General features: G+C 38.1%; 1 protein-coding gene across 2 annotated transcripts; it reads left to right on the top strand.

The window, feature by feature from the left end:
• The first annotated feature begins 47 nt into the window (after positions 1 to 47).
• On the top strand, positions 48 to 19,370 carry slco5a1b (solute carrier organic anion transporter family member 5A1b). Of its 2 annotated transcripts, none has more exons than XM_082173492.1 (23): positions 48 to 560; positions 4,754 to 4,804; positions 5,652 to 5,765; positions 5,967 to 6,057; positions 6,283 to 6,400; positions 6,816 to 7,089; positions 7,965 to 8,297; positions 8,387 to 8,430; positions 9,296 to 9,621; positions 10,117 to 10,203; positions 10,790 to 10,869; positions 10,990 to 11,054; positions 11,569 to 11,781; positions 11,892 to 12,089; positions 12,836 to 12,983; positions 13,098 to 13,171; positions 13,876 to 13,953; positions 14,165 to 14,284; positions 15,751 to 15,917; positions 17,323 to 17,376; positions 18,047 to 18,111; positions 18,224 to 18,297; positions 18,380 to 19,370. In XM_082173492.1, the coding sequence occupies exons 1-23, from the start codon at positions 485 to 487 to the stop codon at positions 18,449 to 18,451; spliced, it is 2,922 nt and encodes a 973-aa protein (XP_082029618.1). In that variant the 5' UTR covers positions 48 to 484; the 3' UTR covers positions 18,452 to 19,370. The 2 variants fall into 2 exon arrangements, with proteins under 2 accessions (XP_082029618.1, XP_082029619.1); XM_082173493.1 differs by having other exon boundaries at positions 51 to 560; positions 8,067 to 8,297.
• Positions 19,371 to 19,725: the final 355 nt, after the last annotated feature.

Here is a 19,725-nt window from a genome sequence, read left to right as displayed (position 1 = left end):
AAATAATAATTAGTTTTAATTTTTATTTGGTTTTAGTCATTTTCATGTGTGTTTTTGTCACTTACTTTTTTTATTAATTTTTTATTGCAGTTTTGGTTGTTTTAGTACAAAAAATGGTAACTATCTGTAACAGAATCCAATTGTTAAATATTTTATAAATTTTTAAATTGTAGTTTATTTCACGTATTGATTTTGCATGTATGTTATCGAGACCCCACCACTAGTGTATTCGTGTGCGCGTGTGTCCGTGACGTCAGTGGCGGGTTGCTGTTCAGTGCTGATTCTAGCGGCGCGCGGACTGCGGTGAGCAGGTTTTGCGTACGATTGACGTCTCTTCCTCTCTTTTTTCGCTCTCTCCCATTAATCCCTCTATTTCCACACCGTCTCCATCCATTCCCCATCACATCAGACCTCGCGGAAACAAGGAAACACTGCTGGAAATGGATTAATAACGCGCAGGTGACATGGACGCGTGATCGGAAGGATGGAATCGTTTCACCTGTTTCTCGCCATCCTTGCGTTTCGGGCCAGTCTCGCCTCCGCGGCAGATCGAAAATTCGGTGAGTGTTTAATAATAGTGTGTGTGTGTGTGTGTGCGCGCGCGTGCGTTTCCGTAGGGAAAGGGCGAGATGAAGCGCGCGCCATATCAATAATTGTCCCTGTATCAGAGTATTTTCCGCTGGTTTATACATTTCACATGAGTGTTTTCTAGGCAGGAAAAGAGTTTATCTGGCGGGTGGATGCGCAGATGCTTGCATCTTCCAATACTGAACCAATAAAGAAATCGACGTGGAGGGAATATCAAGCTTCATTCTGCAAAAAATACAGCACAGACTGATAGTCTATTTCCTCTAGTCTCTAAAATAGCTTAATTCTCCACATACAATGATTTCATGTCCCGTAATGTGAAGCGGAGAAGCTGTAGCACTTTCTACACTGGTCTTTCGCTCATTACATAACTGGGTCTGGAGCTGGAGAGGCGATATACACACGGCCTGTGTTTTTCACTTTTCTTGGCGAATGCATATTATGTATATCATTTAATCATCTGATCAGTCTGAACATCAGCGAATGGTTTGTGTGTTCAGTAGGGCCTCTGTCTGCAGCAGCACAGGAAATGAAGCATCACAGAATACAGCATAAGCAACTATAATAGAGTTTATACGGGGTCTGTCTGTGTGATTCATAAACCCAGCCCAGAAAAAGGTCATCCTGTCAGTCATTAGCAACTGTAACCATGGCAACAGATAGCAGCGTGTTGATTTCATATTGACTTGATCGCTCTAGACCGCATGAATGAGTAAAAGACAACCACACACATATACACACTTTGGATTTCATTGCATTATAAACTGACACACACACACACACACACACACACACACACACACACACACACACACACACACATGTAGCCTACTGTATGTATATATATATATATATATATATATATATATATATATGAAGAGTTCAGATGCAAAAGCCTCTAAATGCCATTTGAAATTTTCTTATAGAATGATAATTTTTATCAAGCTCGTATACTTAAAATCAATACTTTCACTTAAATGGCAATGAAGATTATCTATTAATTATCATTTAAGTGAAATTACTGAACTTAAATGTACAAGCTTGATAAAAATGATCATTCTATAAGAAAATTTCAAATGGCATTTAGAGGCTTTTGCATCTGAACTCTTCATATATATATATATATATATATATATATAGACCTAGATAGATAGATAGATAGATAGATAGATATGGATATAAGATATACGTCTATTATAGCCTATTATAATAGCCCACTATAGTCAGTCAAAAGGTTAGGGCTCAAACTGTAAAACAGAAGGAGATCAGGGGAGTTCCTTTTCAAACTATTTTTTTTTTTTTTTTTTTTTACCTTTATTTAACCAGGAGAATCCCATTGAGATTAAGAACCTCTTTTGCAAGGGTTACCTGGCCAAGACAGGCAGCACTGCAGCATATAAAAAAATAATACAAACACATAGGTACAGACAAATAACACAGAAAACTAACACTTCATAAAATCATTTTAAATAATTTTTACGATCTAAAAACATTTACATATTAAGGCATCTGCCTCAACGTCTTTCATGAAGTGAAATATATCCTTGCAGAACTGTTTGTTTTAAGTCTGATGTGAGATGACTACAAATAGTGAACAAAAAATTAGGAAACCTTGATTTTGAGATTAAATGCTTTAATATCTTAATTTATACTTATTTTACAGTGGATATACACAGGTTTGTCAGCTCAAAGACAGACAGTTAATGCAGAAGCATTTGAAATAATGTTTTCAATGCTGGTAAAATTTAGTGATATTGTGGTTACAGATAAAAATGACGTAATTGATTATATAAAACTAAATGGGCAAATTTAATACCTGATTATCTACATACAAAATCATTAGACAAATCTGCTTTAACAGGTAAATGTAATAGTAAAATTCCAGTTTAATCCATATTTTTGTTGTTTGTTTGTTTGTTTATGCCAGCATTCTAAATGACATTATATGCTTTATGCCATTTTTATTATATTTTAGTTTTAATTTGATCAATTTTATTTCCTTGTCTGTGGTGGATTAAGAATAAAGCTTTGATTTAAACAAAAGTTTTGGCAGCAGTTTTATAATAATAGGGTGCAGGTTTATATTGTGAAATGAAATTAAGCACTTTAACCTTTTGGAAATAATTATCAATAAAAAAGGAAGTTAGTGAGTTATTACAGGAAGTTACAATTCATAATGAATGCCGTTTCAGTGTTAAGCGATTTTATTATCTGTCCATCCATTCACTGTTAATTATGGGAACACATCTGCCATAAAGCTATGGACACTACTAAACACTAAACAGCATCTGCAGTCAAATCTCAGACATTGCCTCATGCAGAAGCTGACATCATGGTCACACAGGACTCTTTGGCTCATAATTTGAGAAGATGAGTGTCTGTGGAATAATTTGAGAGGATGTCAGTGAGGAGACAGTCTGTCCACCGTCATTCTCATGATCTGTGACTGCGTCGTCACAACGCCTCCCCCGAAAATGAGCGTGCAAACTGCTCTCCATAGTAACTGAGAGGGTTTAATAGAGATATAACAAGGGAAACATGCATTATATATATATGTGGATGACCTACAAAGAACGCTAATGGCCTGGCAACGGTTGTTACTCTTTGAAACACAATATTAGAATCCAATCATTATATTGGCCGATCTATATTTAATTCAGAAGATCCTATCAATCTATCAACAAAATCTGACCACTGCTTTGCAATTGAAATTCTACAGTGACTGTAATTTCTTGATCACAAAACATGTGAATTACACACTGTATTTGGCCGATTGTTTGAAACGGGCCAATTGTAATCGATTCGTACTCGAATTTTACTGCGTTTATCAGGACAGTCTTAACGCTGAGATGATGTGAAGAAGAATTAGATGAAGCCATTCACGGTTTGTTAATCATACATGAGTAAATGAGGACACATACTGCTAAACCCCACACACAGATTTTCTGAGGCTGATAATTTGCTATTTTCTGCTGAGACACTTGGTGTGTGGGGGTTTGTGTGAGAATAATTTACTATGATGTGTGTGTGAATGTCAAACACACTGCAGTAAGTCCCATAATACCTCATAACAGCAACACGCTTTTGTGATGTTTTTGGCTGGTCAGTTTTTGATCCGTATGCAGGTGAGATGAGATTGAGATCTGTCTCAGCTGGTTTGATTAAGAAAATAGTGACAACAAATCGGGATTTGGAGGAGTTTAATGCAAGCACTGGAGCAATTAAAAAGGATGTTAGCCATTATTTTGTCAAGCTTACCCACTAAATTAGCCACGCCCCTATTCTAAACCCTGAATTAGCCACGCCCCTATTCTAAACCCTGAATTAGCCACGCCCCCATTCTAAACCCTGAATTGGCCACGCCCCTATTCTAAACCCTGAATTAGCCACGCCCCTATTCTAAACCCTGAATTAAACACATCCCCTATTCTTAGACCATACAAGGATACCATTGTATTACTGAGACCGAGCAAACCAGAGGAAAGTTTTATTGCTCAGATGTGCTCTTTTATAGCTCAAGAGGGTTAGTGTAGTTCTCAGTTGTATTTCTTCACACTTTAAACGTTGTCTCGAATGTTTCTGCTAAAATAGTTGAAATACAGTAATAGGTGAGATCTATGAAATTAATGTGGGCAGCATAGTTCAGATACATAGAATCTGAAAGATGTTTGAGTTCATATTGAGCTCTCCTTCTTTTGATTTCAGATTTTATTGGAGCAGTTTCAGACATTGTTGAGATCTCCAGAGGAGTGTTATTTCAGGACACCTATTATTTGTCAGCTAATAGGGATATTTTGATCTGAGTGTCAATCCCCCAAAAATTTAAAAGTAAAACTGAATCATTTTTTAAGGCTAATCCACATCAACAATGACATCTATAAAGATATCTATAAGCATATCAATATTGTCGTCCACACCAACACTAGATTTAAATGCTCAAACTCTTTAAAGTCGGGCGGATTCTGATTGGCTGTCAGTGTTTTTTTTTTTTTAAATGTTATTCCAACAGTATTGTTTCTATCGTTATAGCTGTGGTCTGGACTTTGTTATTCTCATAGAATAAGAATGAATGTTAAAACTGATTGTTATCATTGTAATTATCGTCCTTGGTGTGAACTGCCCTTTATTTCTAATTCTAAACATTCTCTTTCTCTCTTTCTGTCAGGCTGCCTGTTTGAGGATGGTCTGTGTCTGAACTATGAAGTATGTCTTAATGGTGAGTCAGTCACACACATCCGATACCTGCAGTCTCTGTGAATCTCATGCCGTTTGATTAATGCCGTCTATCATCATTTTGAATACAATGCATTTTAACTCTTTGGGTTTGACTCTCACCCTAACAAACACACACATGCTGTTTTAAATATAGTTTTTGTGTTGCTTAGCAACCATTCCGAATTCACCTCCACATGGGTTGAAAGTTAATAGTTTTTTGTTGGCACAATATGTTCCCACACTCAGTTGCAGTCAATGAGAGGGTGATATTGTGACGAGGTTGAGGGCCGTGGGAGGACGGCGCGAGGTCGGTGGCGTGATTAATAATGAGCGACACCTGCGCGACGCACCGGTCTCGTACGACCCTCGACCTCGTCCTGCTCATCACAAATATGAATGAAATTTTACACATCACATGTTCAGGCAGTATCAGCCAATCAGACTTAACCTACTTTCTTACTCGTATTTGTGTGTGTTTTTTTTTAAACTCATTACATACTCACAGTGGTTAGCCAACCAAAACTAAGGTCATTTACATATAGAAATGACCTCAGTTATGATTGGCTAACCTCTGTGCGTATGTAATGAATGACAAATTGACAGCACAGAGAAATGCTTTTTTTTCTCCCTTGTGGGTGTAAAATAGAAATGCAAATGTAATCTCTCATGGTGTGAGCCTACTATCAGGCAGGTGTCGGGGACTCCAGCTGGTCCTGTCTCAGTCGCCCCTAGCTACTGTCTCTAATAAGCGGAGACTCTTAATGGATCTAAAAATACACACATACGCACCATGAAGTGTGCACATAATTGTCAGTCTGAAGAGGTTGTTGATTTGATTTTCTCTGTAGATGGCATGTTAGGCCGCTGCGAGGCTGCTCCATTAACAGAAGTCTACACATACGACGTCACGCCAGCAACGGTACAGAGATTCCGCATACTCCTTCAGAGACTGGCACACAGAGGTAAGTGCAATAATGTCACCATAGCAACTGCACACATCACTGTCGCCATGGTTATAAAGGCTCCTCCTAGAGCTCCTCAGCATTCGAGGATCCAATCAGAGGCTCAGTGTGTGTGACGGTTGATGTAAGATGTGCGTGTGGAGTTTTACCCAGAGTTCATTTCACATGTCAATATCTCCTGCTTTGATTCTGTTCCTGCAGGGCTGTCTTGGGAAGATGACGTCACTCAGCAGGTTTTAACGAACGAGTTCTCCAAACTACGCAAAGTTTCCCTTCCATTACCAGAGCCCAGGTAAAACACTAACATTTGCCAGTTAGTTTGTTCACTTATAGCCAGAGGAAAGAAAAATCACAAATAGGATCTTTTTTAAAAGTTGTCATGAAATGAAAATTGCGATAATCTTTTCTTCCCTATTGCTATGTACATTATGAGAAATAAAGAGAATGCAAAATGTAATTACCTTTGATAATTACTCATGGCCATGATTCATATCTTCATATCTTGATATTCTGACAGGCTGCATGGTTATGGAACTGCTGTTGGAGACAGGAGAATGAAATCACCAGAGGCTGAGGTTAGGAAGACTCTGAAATACCTGCAGCACCTGGGACTGCTACCAAAAACATCACACAAGGTGAGTCAGGTGTGTGTGTGTGTGTGTGTGTGTGTGTGTGTGTGTGTGTGTGTGTGTGTGTGTGTGTGTGTGTGTGTGTGTGTGTGTGTGTGTGTGTGTGTGTGTGTGTGTGTGTGTGTGTGTGTGTGTGTGTGTGTGTGTGTGTGTGTGTGTGTGTGTGTGTGTGTCCGAGGGCCTTGGCTCTGCCTCAGGATTGATATTAACATTGGACATAGAACATTTTTAAATATAAAAGTGAACAAAAATCTTTGAGATCAAACATGAAATTAATATGAATAGGCCCAATAATGTGCAAAATTATTAACATGGCAGGCTGAATAGGAACATTTACAATTTGGTATATTCATAAACATCAGCAAGTGTGATTTACCAGTCTATTAGTTTTTAAGCTGTTTTAAATGTTTATCCTGTGTAGGGGGCGGAGCTTCAGTATTATCGCCCTGGAGAACCACGCCCTGTCGCTGACTCCTCCCCTCCTGAGTTCATTCCAGAGATGCCCTATCAATCACAGTCTTACCCCGACCTCAGCCGATACCAGAGTGATGCGGCACACGCTCCACAGCAGGGAGAGGGGTTAGACCTGCTCAGGGCCGCACTTCAGAACTATCTTTCCAAGAACAAACCGCCTCTGGGGGAAAGATCCAGAGCGGACCGGCTCTTCTTAAAAGACTCTCTTACACCCGTGGATGGTATAATCTCATCTCATCTCATCTCATCTCATCTCATCTCATCTCATCTCATCTCATCTCATCTCATCTCATCTCATCTCTTCTCTTCTCTTCTCTTCTCTTCTCTTCTCTTCTCTTCTCTTCTCTTCTCTTCTCTTCTCTTCTCTTCTCTTCTCTTCTCTTCTCTTCTCTTCTCTTCTCTTCTCTTCTCTTCTCTTCTCATCTCTTCTCTTCTCTTCTCTTCTCTTCTCTTCTCTTCTCTTCTCTTCTCTTCTCTTCTCTTCTCCTCTCCTCTCCTCTCCTCTCCTCTCCTCTCCTCTCCTCTCCTCCATTTACTAATGTCATCTGAAAGCTGTACGACTTTCTGTGAAACGCAAAACGAGATGTTTAGCAGAATATCAAAGCTTCTCTTTTCAACATTAGCCAGTAACCCGAGTCTGTCAAGCTTAGTCAAGCCCAGTTTAATGTGAAGAGAGAGCTATAAGTAATAAGTATTTTTTTACGTTTTTTTCTGGCAATTTTACTAGTAGAACAAAAAGTGAACCCTTAACCTTCTATTTCATGATTTTTCCAAGTCATTTGAAAATCTTTTATTATAAAACGGATAATCCCGGTCCTTTATTATGATTGGACGCCACTGTGTCTGTGTGTTGCAGCATCTGTGATTTGTTTTTCAACCATTCCGCTTTTAAAGAACTCCGAATATATACTGTATATATATTAAAAATATATATTTTTTTACCTATATTATTTTTATACAGTTTCTTGATTTTAGTAATGAGGTCCGTTTTATCCAAGACATTTAACATTTCCTTAATATTTCTATGCAGTAGAGGGTTAAGTCGTTATTCACTGCAAATTTGCCTTAAAAATTATGTTAAAAAACTTTCTCACAGAATCCTTCATCTGGAAAGTTCTGCGGAATGTGGGAAGACACAGTGTGGATGTGAAGAGTCTAAAGACAACAGATCTGGATAAGCTTGCTGTTCTTATCGCAGACGCTCTGCAGGTGGTGGAACAGCAGGCCGGTCAGGGAGAGACGCCCAGAGACCTGGAGACACAGTGGCGTCCTGAGGACGAGGCAGAAGACATGCAGTATGAGGACCAGCATCCTGAGAGTGATGCAATGGAACAGACCCCTAAAGACAGTGCTCGGAAGCAGACGGAGGTGGATGAGGAACGTTCATCTGTCACTCAAAAGACAGTCCAAACCATCATGCCTGTGACAGGTAACATCATCTGAAGCAAAACCAAGTCTTTCATCACTCATACCGTACGGAGACAAACATTTATAACAATCCTGATGTTTCTCTTTCAGAGGGACAGACAGTAGGGGAGGAGAAGAGAACCATGGACAACAAGGTAGTACTAGTGTTGGTTGAAGGTCAGAAACATACTTCACGCAAGAACACAAAGCAGACGTTTTCTGTCCACTCTTAGGTCACATTTACATTACATTGTTCAAGTGACCCAATTCCGAGCTCGGATAGGTCCCACGAACGTGTAAGCAGGGAAAAAGCACATGGATTTCGGTATTCTCCGAAGATTCTCAGATCGGTTTCGGGCCTCATTCATATGTGGATATAAATCTGATATGAATCGAATTCATGCATTTGCGTCTGCCATGTAAGCGGACAGATCGGATATTCCCCTGTCAATGCGATTCGTACGACACTGAAAAATCGACTCGCCACCATGATCACATGACTCTTTTCAATGGCATAATGAAGGACGAAGGCTCAACCCAATGTTTTGCTGACCTTTAAAGATGGTGCAGAAAGCAAAAGCCATTTTTACTTCCTTTTCGGCCTGTTTACTTTTTAAAGAAGATGTAAGCTTGTCATAAAAAATAAAAATCTAATATAGTCAACAAATCGAAATTGGTTGTTGTCAAGACCTGCATGCGCCCTTAATGTCAAAACTGTAAACCTACATAAAATGTGTTCAGTTTAAAAAAAATGTTTGCATTTCACTTAAATAATATGCATAACAATGTTTACAAAGCAGCTTAACAGAGAATATTGCCATCAGTAAAATGTATCTTTCAAAATCTAGTTTCAAAAATCAGTGTACCAGATTTTCGGATTTCCCTGCAGGGGAGTGACGGATTGTTGAATTACATGATTTCACTAAAATAAAAATTATATAAATATAAAACAAATATTGTGCATGGAATTTTCCTTCAAGTATGGATTTACATTCTGCTTGTGTTTATTTACGGTTTTAGCCGGAAGTGGGCTTTTTGGGAAAGCTGCTGGAGTACCTGGATAAAAGCTCCAGCTCAGATCCAGAGTCTGTCGATAAGGGACCGGGCGTATCTGTGGAGAAGGTTCGTAGCAGAACAACACACCGGGAGGTGGGGATGCAGAAAAAGGCCATTGAGAGAGTGGAGGAGGTAGAGGGCTGGGTGCAGGCAGCAGCTATAGCGCCCTCCTCTGGCCTGAAGGAAAACCCTGCACCACACCGCAAGAACATGAAAACACAGGATCTTCAGTTGGATGTTCAGAGCAACGCTAAAAATGACATCTACGGATACATTATTATTGACACAGAGTAAGACCCTCTCTTTCTTTCTCTCTCAATTAAATTCAGTCTTTTATTGGCCTGTTCTCCACACATTATTGACAGATTTATTTGATCAATAATACAGCATGAACTGTAATACTGTGAAATATTGTTAAAATTCTAAATAACTGTTTTCTGTTTAAAAGGTAATTTATTCATGTGATGACAAAGCTGAATTTTCAGCATCATTACTCCAGTCTTCAGTGTCACAAGATCCTGCAGAAATCATTCTAATATTCTAATTTGACGCTCAAATAACATTATTATTTTATTACACAGAGATGATAACGGTTATCGAAAACCGTTTTCATTGTCGTGTAAATTAACATCCAAAACACTTTAAAAGTTTTCCCGTTTTTAGTTGTAAACGGTGTCGTGTAAACGGCCCCTTAATGTCAAACTCAAACCCAACAAGACATAACCCTTCACAATAATGTGATTGTATTATGATCAGAATCAAGTTTCTCTTTCTCTCTGGATCAGGGATCTTCCCACAGATAAGGGATTGTTCCTGATGGAGTTGGTGGCTCGTAAAGCAAAGATTCAAATGACGGATTTCTCAGAGCTCAAGTGAGTCGTGATAGTGTGTGTTTGCATCTTGTGTTGTCTCCAATGCATGTATGTTAACTATTTCTCAAATTAGGATAACTTGCAAAAAGGAAAGCCACAATGGGTTTAAAATATATTGCAAGCTTAGAAAGTAAAGTATATCTATTTTTACGTATATATATATTGATCTTATTGCGAACGATTCATGTTTTATTTTTTTTAAACATTTTTACTGCGTAATTTTTTCATTAAAATATGAATTGAACGGTATGCCGGACTTCTCCAATTATTTAGTTCGCTTAAAACCCGCCCACTCAGATCTGCCCCATCCAATCAACGACCAATGGATAGAACCAAGTCCCCGCACTACATTTTTGTCTTTTTCTTTTTATGCATTATCTATTTCACTTGGATGTATATCAGTCGTGACTTTAATGTTCAGACAGGTCTAAGAATAATTTAATGGATGACTGTTTGGTTTTCAATGTGCCATTTATTGTATTTATTAGTTGTATGGTTAAAACACTAACTGAGGGTATATTTCTTGTTTTTGGACACCAACATGATTCCTCAAAATAAGTTGTTGTGTGTTTGTGTATTTGTATAGTGTTGTTAGTCCAGCTGTGACGTTTCAGGTCCGTCCGAACGCTCAGAACATCACTACAACAGATGTGGCTAATGTAGCAGGTTAGTTTAGTAACATGATATACATGATATACAAGAGACAAGAAACTCTTCCATGAATGTCTCTGTTCAGACTTATGACTACTCTGATCTCCTCTGATTCTGACTCTTCTCTTGTATCAGTCCATCGAAAGGATGAACTGGAAAAAGAAGCGAATGTCAAGATTGTGGAGGCTGGAGTCACTGATGTAAGATTATTTCTAGTTTTTTTCCATCTCATTGTCACTTCAAACAGAATTAAATACATTTGAATGTATCATATACTGCATAAAAACTGTTGTTAATCAAATCACTGTAAAAATAAAAATTGAGGCACCATTTGGGGTTCCTCAGATCCCCACACAGGTAGAACCGTATATGGAGAACTTTAAAACATGCCAGTTCTCTAAAGAACTTGCAAAATGAAGCCCCATAAGTCCTGCAAGAACTTGGAAGACTGTCAATGGTTTATCTAATAAATCATAAGAAGGTTTTGAGGCACTTAAACATATAAAATTAAGCTGCCTATGTTTACAACAGGATCTGAGTCATCTTCAGAATGCCTAGAGATTCTCAAGAAGGTTCTGCCAGTGTTTGAAGAATAAATAAAGAACAAAACAGATAACACATTTTGACTCTGACAGCAGCTACAGCACCCTTTTCTTTAGAAAATAAATGCAATAAAAAATGTGAAAGATTCCTTGTCTTTCTCTTTCTCTATAGAGGAGTAAACTGAATCAGATTCCCACCAAGTACAGCCGCTCTGAGTCTCTGAAGTTTCTGATTCTGACTGTGATTTCCGTCATCTGCATCGCTGGAGTGTTGCTGGCGTCCAGCGTGGTTTACTGTCTGCGTCACCGCTCTCATCACAAACTCAAAGAGAAGCTCACCAACCTCGGCTCAGAGCCCACCACTGATTCCACTGCTACCTACCAGGTACAAACGTGTGTGTGTGTGTGTGTGTGTGTGTGTGTGTGTGTGTGTGTGTTTGTAGAGCTGTTCGTTTGAGATTTTCTTTGATGTATGAAATATCCATCTCTCTCTAGGAGCTGTGCAGGCAGCGAATGGCAGTGAAGCCTCCTGTTGAGAAGTCAGATCCTATTCACTCTTCTCGAATAAATAGCGTGTCCTCTCAGCTGAGTGAGGGCCCGATGCCGAGTCCCTCTGCTCGCACCAGCACCTCCTCCTGGAGCGAAGAGCCCGTCCACTCCAACATGGACATCTCTACTGGTCACATGATACTGGTACACACGCAAACAAACACACACTGGGAAGGTTTAAAAATGTAACACAGATGCATTTATTCAACGCCATTGGAAAAGCTAAAACCTTCACTTGCAAATCTAAACGTAAAAATTTAATTACAACGTAGTCATTTTTGGGGGATAATTTAATTAACATTTAATTAAAAAATTCATAACATTTTATTTTTGTAATTTATAAAAAAGATTTATAAAAAAATAAGTCTCACCAAACCTGCATTTATTTGATCAAAAATACAGAAAAACATTAATATTGTGAACATTTTTTAGTTTTCTATTTTAATATATTAATTATATTATTAATAATTATCTGAATATCTGAATTTTCAGCATCATTACTCCAGTCTTCAGTGTCACATGATCCTTCAGAAGTCATTATAATATGCTGATTTGATGCTCAAAAAACATTTCTTATTATTATCAATGTTAAAAACAAGCCGTGCTGCTTAATATTTTTGTGGATAGCATGATACTTTTTTCAGGGTTCTTTGATGAATAGAAAGTTCAAAAGAACAGCATATATAAAAATATAATTAATTTGCAGCATTGTTAACTGTCACACTTTTGAACAATTTAATGCACCTTTAATAAAAGTATGAATTATAAAAAAACGTTAAAAAAAAAAACTTACAGACCCCAAAACTTGTGAACGGTACAGTAATTTTCCATTTCATAAGAGCAAAAGACATGCAAAAACATCCTGTATGTTCTTCTATGTACACTTGTAGGCATATATGGAAGACCACCTGAAAAACAAGAATCGTTTGGAGTCCGAGTGGGAGGCTCTCTGTGCGTACCAGGCCGAGCCCAACGCCACAACCATCGGACACAGAGACGGCAACGTCAAGAAAAACCGCACTAGCACAGTCATAGCCTGTGAGTCAAACATACAAATTTGTTTATTTATGTCCTGTAACCATATGTGTTAATGAATTCCCATACTGTAATTGAGCTTTTCAAATGGGAAAATAAAATGTGTTTTTTGTTTAGATGATCATTGCAGAATAACTCTGAAGTTGGAGAACAATCAAGGCAACTCGGAATACATCAATGCCAGCCCAATCGTGAGCCCAAACTACACATTACATCACAAACTGGATAAAACTCTAGGTGTAGGAAACTTCAACCCTGGTGGCTCCAGGGTGACAGCACATGTAGAAAATACTCAGCGTAAATTACTTCAGAAGGCATTGATTAACTGTCTGTGGACCAGTTAAGGCAAACAACTGCTTTATTACCACTGTGCCCTCAAGGAAGACACTTAACCCATAGGTTACTCAGCACTATTTGCCATCAGTTAACGCAACTGATGCCGTAGGTCACATGACAATGACAACATGGTGATGTAGAATTTCACTAATACTACCCACATTCATACTATATAGATTACATACTTTTTTTAAATGGTTGAGAAGTAAGTTCTAAACCAATGTAGTACGTACTACAGTATGAGATTTTGGACACAGCATTAGTATTATCAACAGAAAAGTGGGCAATCAGCCTAACACTCAGAACTAATGTGCAATATGTGAAATTGCATCGTGCACATTGTGTGCAGTAGAGATGTTATGGGCTGCATTCGCTGATTTGCATAAGTGAACTGGGTACTATAACGATGTAGACTGTGCATGCAAATAAATGGCACAATTCATTCTTTGTGTTTTGATTGCTCATTCCGTAGTATAATTTACATATATATCATTTAAACCATATACAGCCAGACTGCATGTGATGCAGAAGGGTTTATTGTGTGTTTTCTCTCTCTCAGATGGATCATGACCCCCGTAACCCCGCGTACATCGCCACTCAGGGCCCGCTGCCCTCCACCGTGGCTGACTTCTGGCAGGTAAATTGCATTATTTGTTTGTAATCTGACATAGATGGTCAGAGAGTGTGGTCATGTGAGTTCTCTAGCACAAGGTCTGGGAGAGCCTGTGTGTGTGTGTGTGTTACAGATGGTCAGGAAGAGTGTGTAGAGTACATGTTTGTGTAATGTGTGTTCTCTTGCAGATGGTCATGCAGTGTGTGTGTGTAACATTGTGTGTGTTCTCTTGCAGATGGTCTGGGAGAGCGGGTGTGTGGTGATTGTCATGTTGACTCCTCTCACTGAGAACGGTGTGAAACAGTGTTACCACTACTGGCCCGATGAAGGCTCCAACCTCTATCACATTTATGAGGTAGCGTACGCACAAATATTCTCCTTGCAGAGTAGAGGGACGACTCTACTTGTGTAAGGGCGACTGCTTGTGGGTTTTTGTTCTGCTGTTTTGGTGGTAGGATATATAAACAAAAGAATCAGCTTATGCAATGGAGGTGTGCAGTAAACCTCACTCCCCTGGCCTCAAAAGGCGCGCTAGCGACTGATGCTAGAGTGTCTTGTCCTGATGCTAGTGTCCTTGTTAGTGCGCCTGCCTTCCATGCTGGAGACGCTGGTTTGAGTCCCGCTCAGAGCGGTACGAGTGGGACCAGTTACACTTAGACAGTTTTCTGTCATATTTAGACAAATTTGTTCTGCTCTACTGATATGATTTCATTCAATCACCCTGCATTTGACACAGTACAGCATTTCCATTTAGCTTCAACTACCTTTTTTTCAGTCACATGACTTTTACAGCACATCCGCCATATATATGACCATCAGCAGGGCAAAGTGGACATTTATACATGTATTTTATTCCTCAATTCATCTCAATATACTGGCACTATAAACAGAAATGGATTGTGGATTAAATATACACAGTATAAATGCCTTGTGCTAACTTGCTAAAATGACAACAACAAAATCTGGGACCTGGTATTGATCAAATCCAGTGATCTTTTTTTTTTCTTGCTATTTCTGTCCATATGTTTTTGTATTCACTTTCTTTGCCTTGCGGATGATTATAAATATGGCATATGACGGAAACAAGTTAATATACAAGTACAAAATATATTGAAGAAAAATAACGAATATATTGTAAGTAAAATGTAAGTAAATACTAGTGGGAGACGGTTGAAATTATAGGCTATGAATAAAACAAAATTGTTTTAAAATGTTTATCTTTGTTTTCTTAAATGCAAAGCCACTGGTTAGCACACTAAATTTAGCAATTTATGTTGAGTAAATGCCTATTGTAAAATGAACGTGTGATCATATGACATATATGCACATTTATTATAAAAAAACAGGCCAGTACATTTAAAAACAGGCAGTTTTCACATTGTGTCTCATCTTGTGTGTGTTTCTAGTAGAGGCATAAGGCTTCATATTGCTTGCTTTCAAAATGTTCAGATTGTTTTAATGTTAAGAATTTAAAATAGAAAGTGTAATTTTTAGATTGAGAATTTTAATTTAGTTTCTTCATTCTGTTGAACATAAAAGAAGATATTTAGAGAAATATGAATATCAGATCAAATATCAGACAAATATCTCAGATTTTAGATTTTTGAGTTGAGCATCCCTTTAAGGTCTCATGTAATAATAGCTACAATTTTGTGCAAATGCAGAACACTATAATGAGACAAAACAGTGACTATATTTTTGGTTTGGTTTTCTATATTCTTTAATCATCCCTCTATATCTAGTGATATTTGCACTGCTGTGTGTGGTGTTGTTAGGTATAATAACGTGACTAGTTTTTTTCTCATATGTGTGTTGATTTAGGTGAATCTAGTTTCTGAGCATGTGTGGTGTGAGGACTTCCTGGTTCGGAGCTTTTACTTGAAGAACATGCAGACTAATGAGACTCGTACGGTCACACAGTTTCATTATCACACCTGGCTGAACGACCGAACGCCCGAAATCAGCCAAACCCTGCTCGACTTCCGCAGGTGCGAGAGTGTGCGCATGTGTTGTGCGAGCGTGTGTGTGTGTGTGTGTGTGCGTGTGCGTGTGTGTGTGTGTGTGTGTGTGTCAGCTCCTGAGCGGTTGCCAGTGTCATTTTTGTGGTCGTGCAGCTAGTTCACTGGCTCCAGTTGCATAGTCACAAAAGTGATCATTGACAACTGCGACTCTGCATCCAACTGCACCCTGGGATACCAGCCCACTCCCTCAACCTCTCTCCTCCCTCAATCTTTGATCAACCTTTCTGCCTGCTAACCTCTAAGCTCTGACCTATGATTTCCTCCTTTTCTTTGCCTCTTCCCACAGTTCTCTGTGTACCTCTGTTCTCTCTGTCTTTCTTATATTTTTCTTCAGTCAGAATTGTTGTTTGGTTGCTCCTGGCCCCACCCCTGTTATTGCTGATCTGCACAAAACCACCAGCAGTGTTTAAACCAGTCCAAACCAGTAACATGGCGGAAGCTAATGTGGCTGTGTGTGTGTTTGTGTGGGTCAGGTTTTGTCTACATTGTGCTGAGCAAAATAGATAAGTAAATTGAATTTATTAATACAAATTAATGAATTAATAAAATAATGTTCAAATGGAAAACAAAAGAATGCAGACAGGTTTGTATCAGTTAGGTTTAGGGTTGGGATAGAAAATATTGTTAGCTTAGGACAGTATAACAACAATGGAAGACAATGGAAAGTCCTCAACGTGACAGATTCAAACAAACACGTGTGTGATTTGTCCTGCATAATAAATCTTATTTCATCCCCAAATCTTTTATAATAATCTTTACGTCAAAACGTAAATTTTTTATACACTACTGTTCAAAAGTTTGGGGTCAGTAAGATTTTTTTAAGAAACACTTTTATTCAGCAAGGATGCAAAAGTGACTGTAAAGACATTTATAATGTTACAAAAGATTTCAATTTCAAATAAATGCTTTTTTTTTTTTTTTACTTTCTATTCATCAAAGAATCCTGACACAATGAATCATGGTTTACACACAAATATTAAGCAGCATAATGTTGATAGTGTAATAGAACGATTTCTGAAGGATCATGTGACTCTGAAGACTGGAGTAATGATGCTAAAAATTCAGCTTTGTCATTACAGTAATATATTGAAATAATATTTCACAATATTGCCTTTTGACTTGCAGCCTTGGTGAGCATCAGAGACTCTTAAGCATACGAGAAATCTTACCGACCATAAACTGTTGAACAGTAGTGTAGATTTCATTTTTTTAAATTAATTTATAAATTTTTTATTATATGAAATGGATTTAGAACTCCATCTCTTCTGTAGAATTTAGCTGAATCTGAAATCTCTTTACAAGTTTCATATATCTGTGTGTATGTGTGTGTGTCTGTGTGTTTATGATTGTATGTATGTCTTCTTTCTAATAGGAAAGTAAACAAATGCTACCGTGGAAGGTCCTGTCCTGTCATTGTTCACTGCAGGCAAGTTAAAAAAACGTTCACACACACACACACACACACACACACACACACACACACACACACGCACGCACACACACAAATATTGCGCATTCTGATATATATATATTGATATTCGTGCCCTTTTTCAGTCAGAAAAGCCTTAAAACAGCCACTGTGGTCAACTATATTTCAATATTAAATGCAGGAGGTAAAATACAGTAAATAAAACATGTATTCAACACAATTGTTCACTAAATGAACAAAAGCAAGCATGATATTAAATAATGATTAGGAAACAGGGTTTAAAGAGGGTGACAGCTGAAAGCGCACCTACTCGCCATCTCTGTGTTTGCTACACTAATTTCTGGTGCTGGCCGCAACTAGCAAAAGACAGACGGTTGGAAGAAAACACGTTTGGCTGTTTTCCATCCTCATGCTGTCATGATGACGTCAGTGGGAAAGCAAAGTCGTGTGAGAGGCAGAACAAGTTGTTACATTTTGACCAATGGTTAAAAGCTTGTTTTTAGATAGTCGACACTATAAAACCTGAAAACAGTTCTGCGACAGATCAGTCTGACAGCGCTAACAGAAACTCCCTGTTCAGAAGTTCCTGTAATATGTCATGGTGTGTTTCAGTATTTTGGCTTTTTATTGATTTTTTTTTATGTTTCTGGGTTTTTTTATCCATCAGTGACGGAGCTGGACGGACTGGGACGTACATTTTGATTGACATGGTGTTGAATAAAATGGCCAAAGGTAAAGACAAAGAAAGCAGAGGATCAGATATCAGTGGGTGTTAAGTGATGCTTTGCACATTGTGGACAGTCAGTGTAAATACTGATATAAATATCAATTCTGTGCTTTACAGGTGCAAAAGAGATAGATATTGCTGCTACGCTGGAACACCTGAGAGACCAGAGACCCGGCATGGTTCAGACCAAGGTATGTACATACATAAAGACATTCTTACACTGAAAAAGACACAATATCTTTCATACTGAAACATACTCTGTGTCCTCCTCAGGATCAGTTTGAGTTTGCACTGACGACTGTAGCCGAGGAAGTGAACGCTATGCTCAAAGTCCTGCCACAGTGATACTTCCTTTCTGTTTCTCTCTCTTGGTTGTATATAAACTAATGATCCCATGTCTGAGAAGATCTATGTTCTAAAGAAACTATTTTGTCTGTAAAATGATTGGACTATATTCAGTAGTAATTAGGAATTGTGTACTGTTTTAGTTCTGTGTGAATATGAAAGCACATTCTATTTTTCTTCAACATTTTCTTAATTACTCTCTCATCATTGCTGTTTGCATATCGCACAGACATTTCAACTAAGGCCTGATTGGTTTTAAATGTATAGTTAATTGGACCTGAATTTATTGAATTAATCTGTATGTGTTTTGTTATTTAAGATTTAGAACTGTGTTCTACAGGTTATGTGTGACAACTACAGTTTTTTTTCTGATTATCAGAGACCCACACAAGAACATGAGGAGACAATTTCTGCCTTTCCAAGCCAATGAAACATTTAAATCATTCATAAATCAAAACATTAAATCATGATGTTCAACTTGACCTGAACTTTTATTATAAGACTAAAACTCTTAAGAAGCACTACCACTTTCATTCGGTATTCAATTTAATCTGTGCACACAAAAAGTGTGGATAGCAAGTAGAAATGCATGCAAGACTTGTGCAGTTGTGCTTTATGAACTTATAGCAAACTTGTGCATAGAAAATGTAAACAAATAAACGCTGAGTTGTTATTGTCTGATTCTGGCCAATTACAGTCTGATCTCCATGCTGTTATTGAGAAGTTTCATGAGCATAAGGAGGAGTTCAGATCAGTGAACATCCACAAGAGCAATAAACAATCACTCATTTTAATAAGAAGCATCAAAAGAAATTAGATTCTACATATCCTGGCGCTCTATGTGGATATGCAAGTCATCTATTAATACAGATATTAATGTAGCCTCACCCAAATAGCAGCTCATACATAAACAAGTAAACGTATAGGAGGCTGTTCCAGAGCTATCTGCTGTGATCCTAAAGATAAAAAAAAAGTTATAAACATATTCTGTGTGATGGGTCGGTTTCTCTGTAACATGTCTGTTTTGACTATACGAGTAATCGTTGTTAAAAACCCCATTGATAAGATTGATCATTACTAACAAGTTCATCTGTATGACAAAGTTTAGTCTGTGCATTTTAAATTCAACATTAACAGACTATCGGTGTGTATTGCGACTGAATAACCAAAGCTGTTTTGATCCTGTGCAGCTCCATAATAAAGTTTCATGTATATGTGAAGTAAAGGACAATTTCCTGAGTGTCCTGAGTGTTTAAACATGCCTATGCACATTT

Source organism: Leuciscus leuciscus (assembly GCF_965113295.1).
Source record: "Leuciscus leuciscus genome assembly, chromosome: 6".
Classification (NCBI taxonomy): domain Eukaryota; kingdom Metazoa; phylum Chordata; class Actinopteri; order Cypriniformes; family Leuciscidae; genus Leuciscus; species Leuciscus leuciscus.
This window is presented reverse-complemented; position numbering and strand designations above follow the sequence as displayed.

What these genes read in the sequence shown, in the direction of transcription:
- slco5a1b (XM_082173492.1), top strand. Translation starts at nt 485, where the DNA reads ATGGAATCGTTTCACCTGTTTCTCGCCATCCTTGCGTTTCGGGCCAGT. An exon ending in AGATGTGGCTAATGTAGCAG is followed by an intron (nt 10,870 to 10,989) that starts GTTAGTTTAGTA and finishes CTCTTGTATCAG; the next exon opens with TCCATCGAAAGGATGAACTG. An exon ending in CCGTGGCTGACTTCTGGCAG is followed by an intron (nt 13,954 to 14,164) that starts GTAAATTGCATT and finishes GTTCTCTTGCAG; the next exon opens with ATGGTCTGGGAGAGCGGGTG.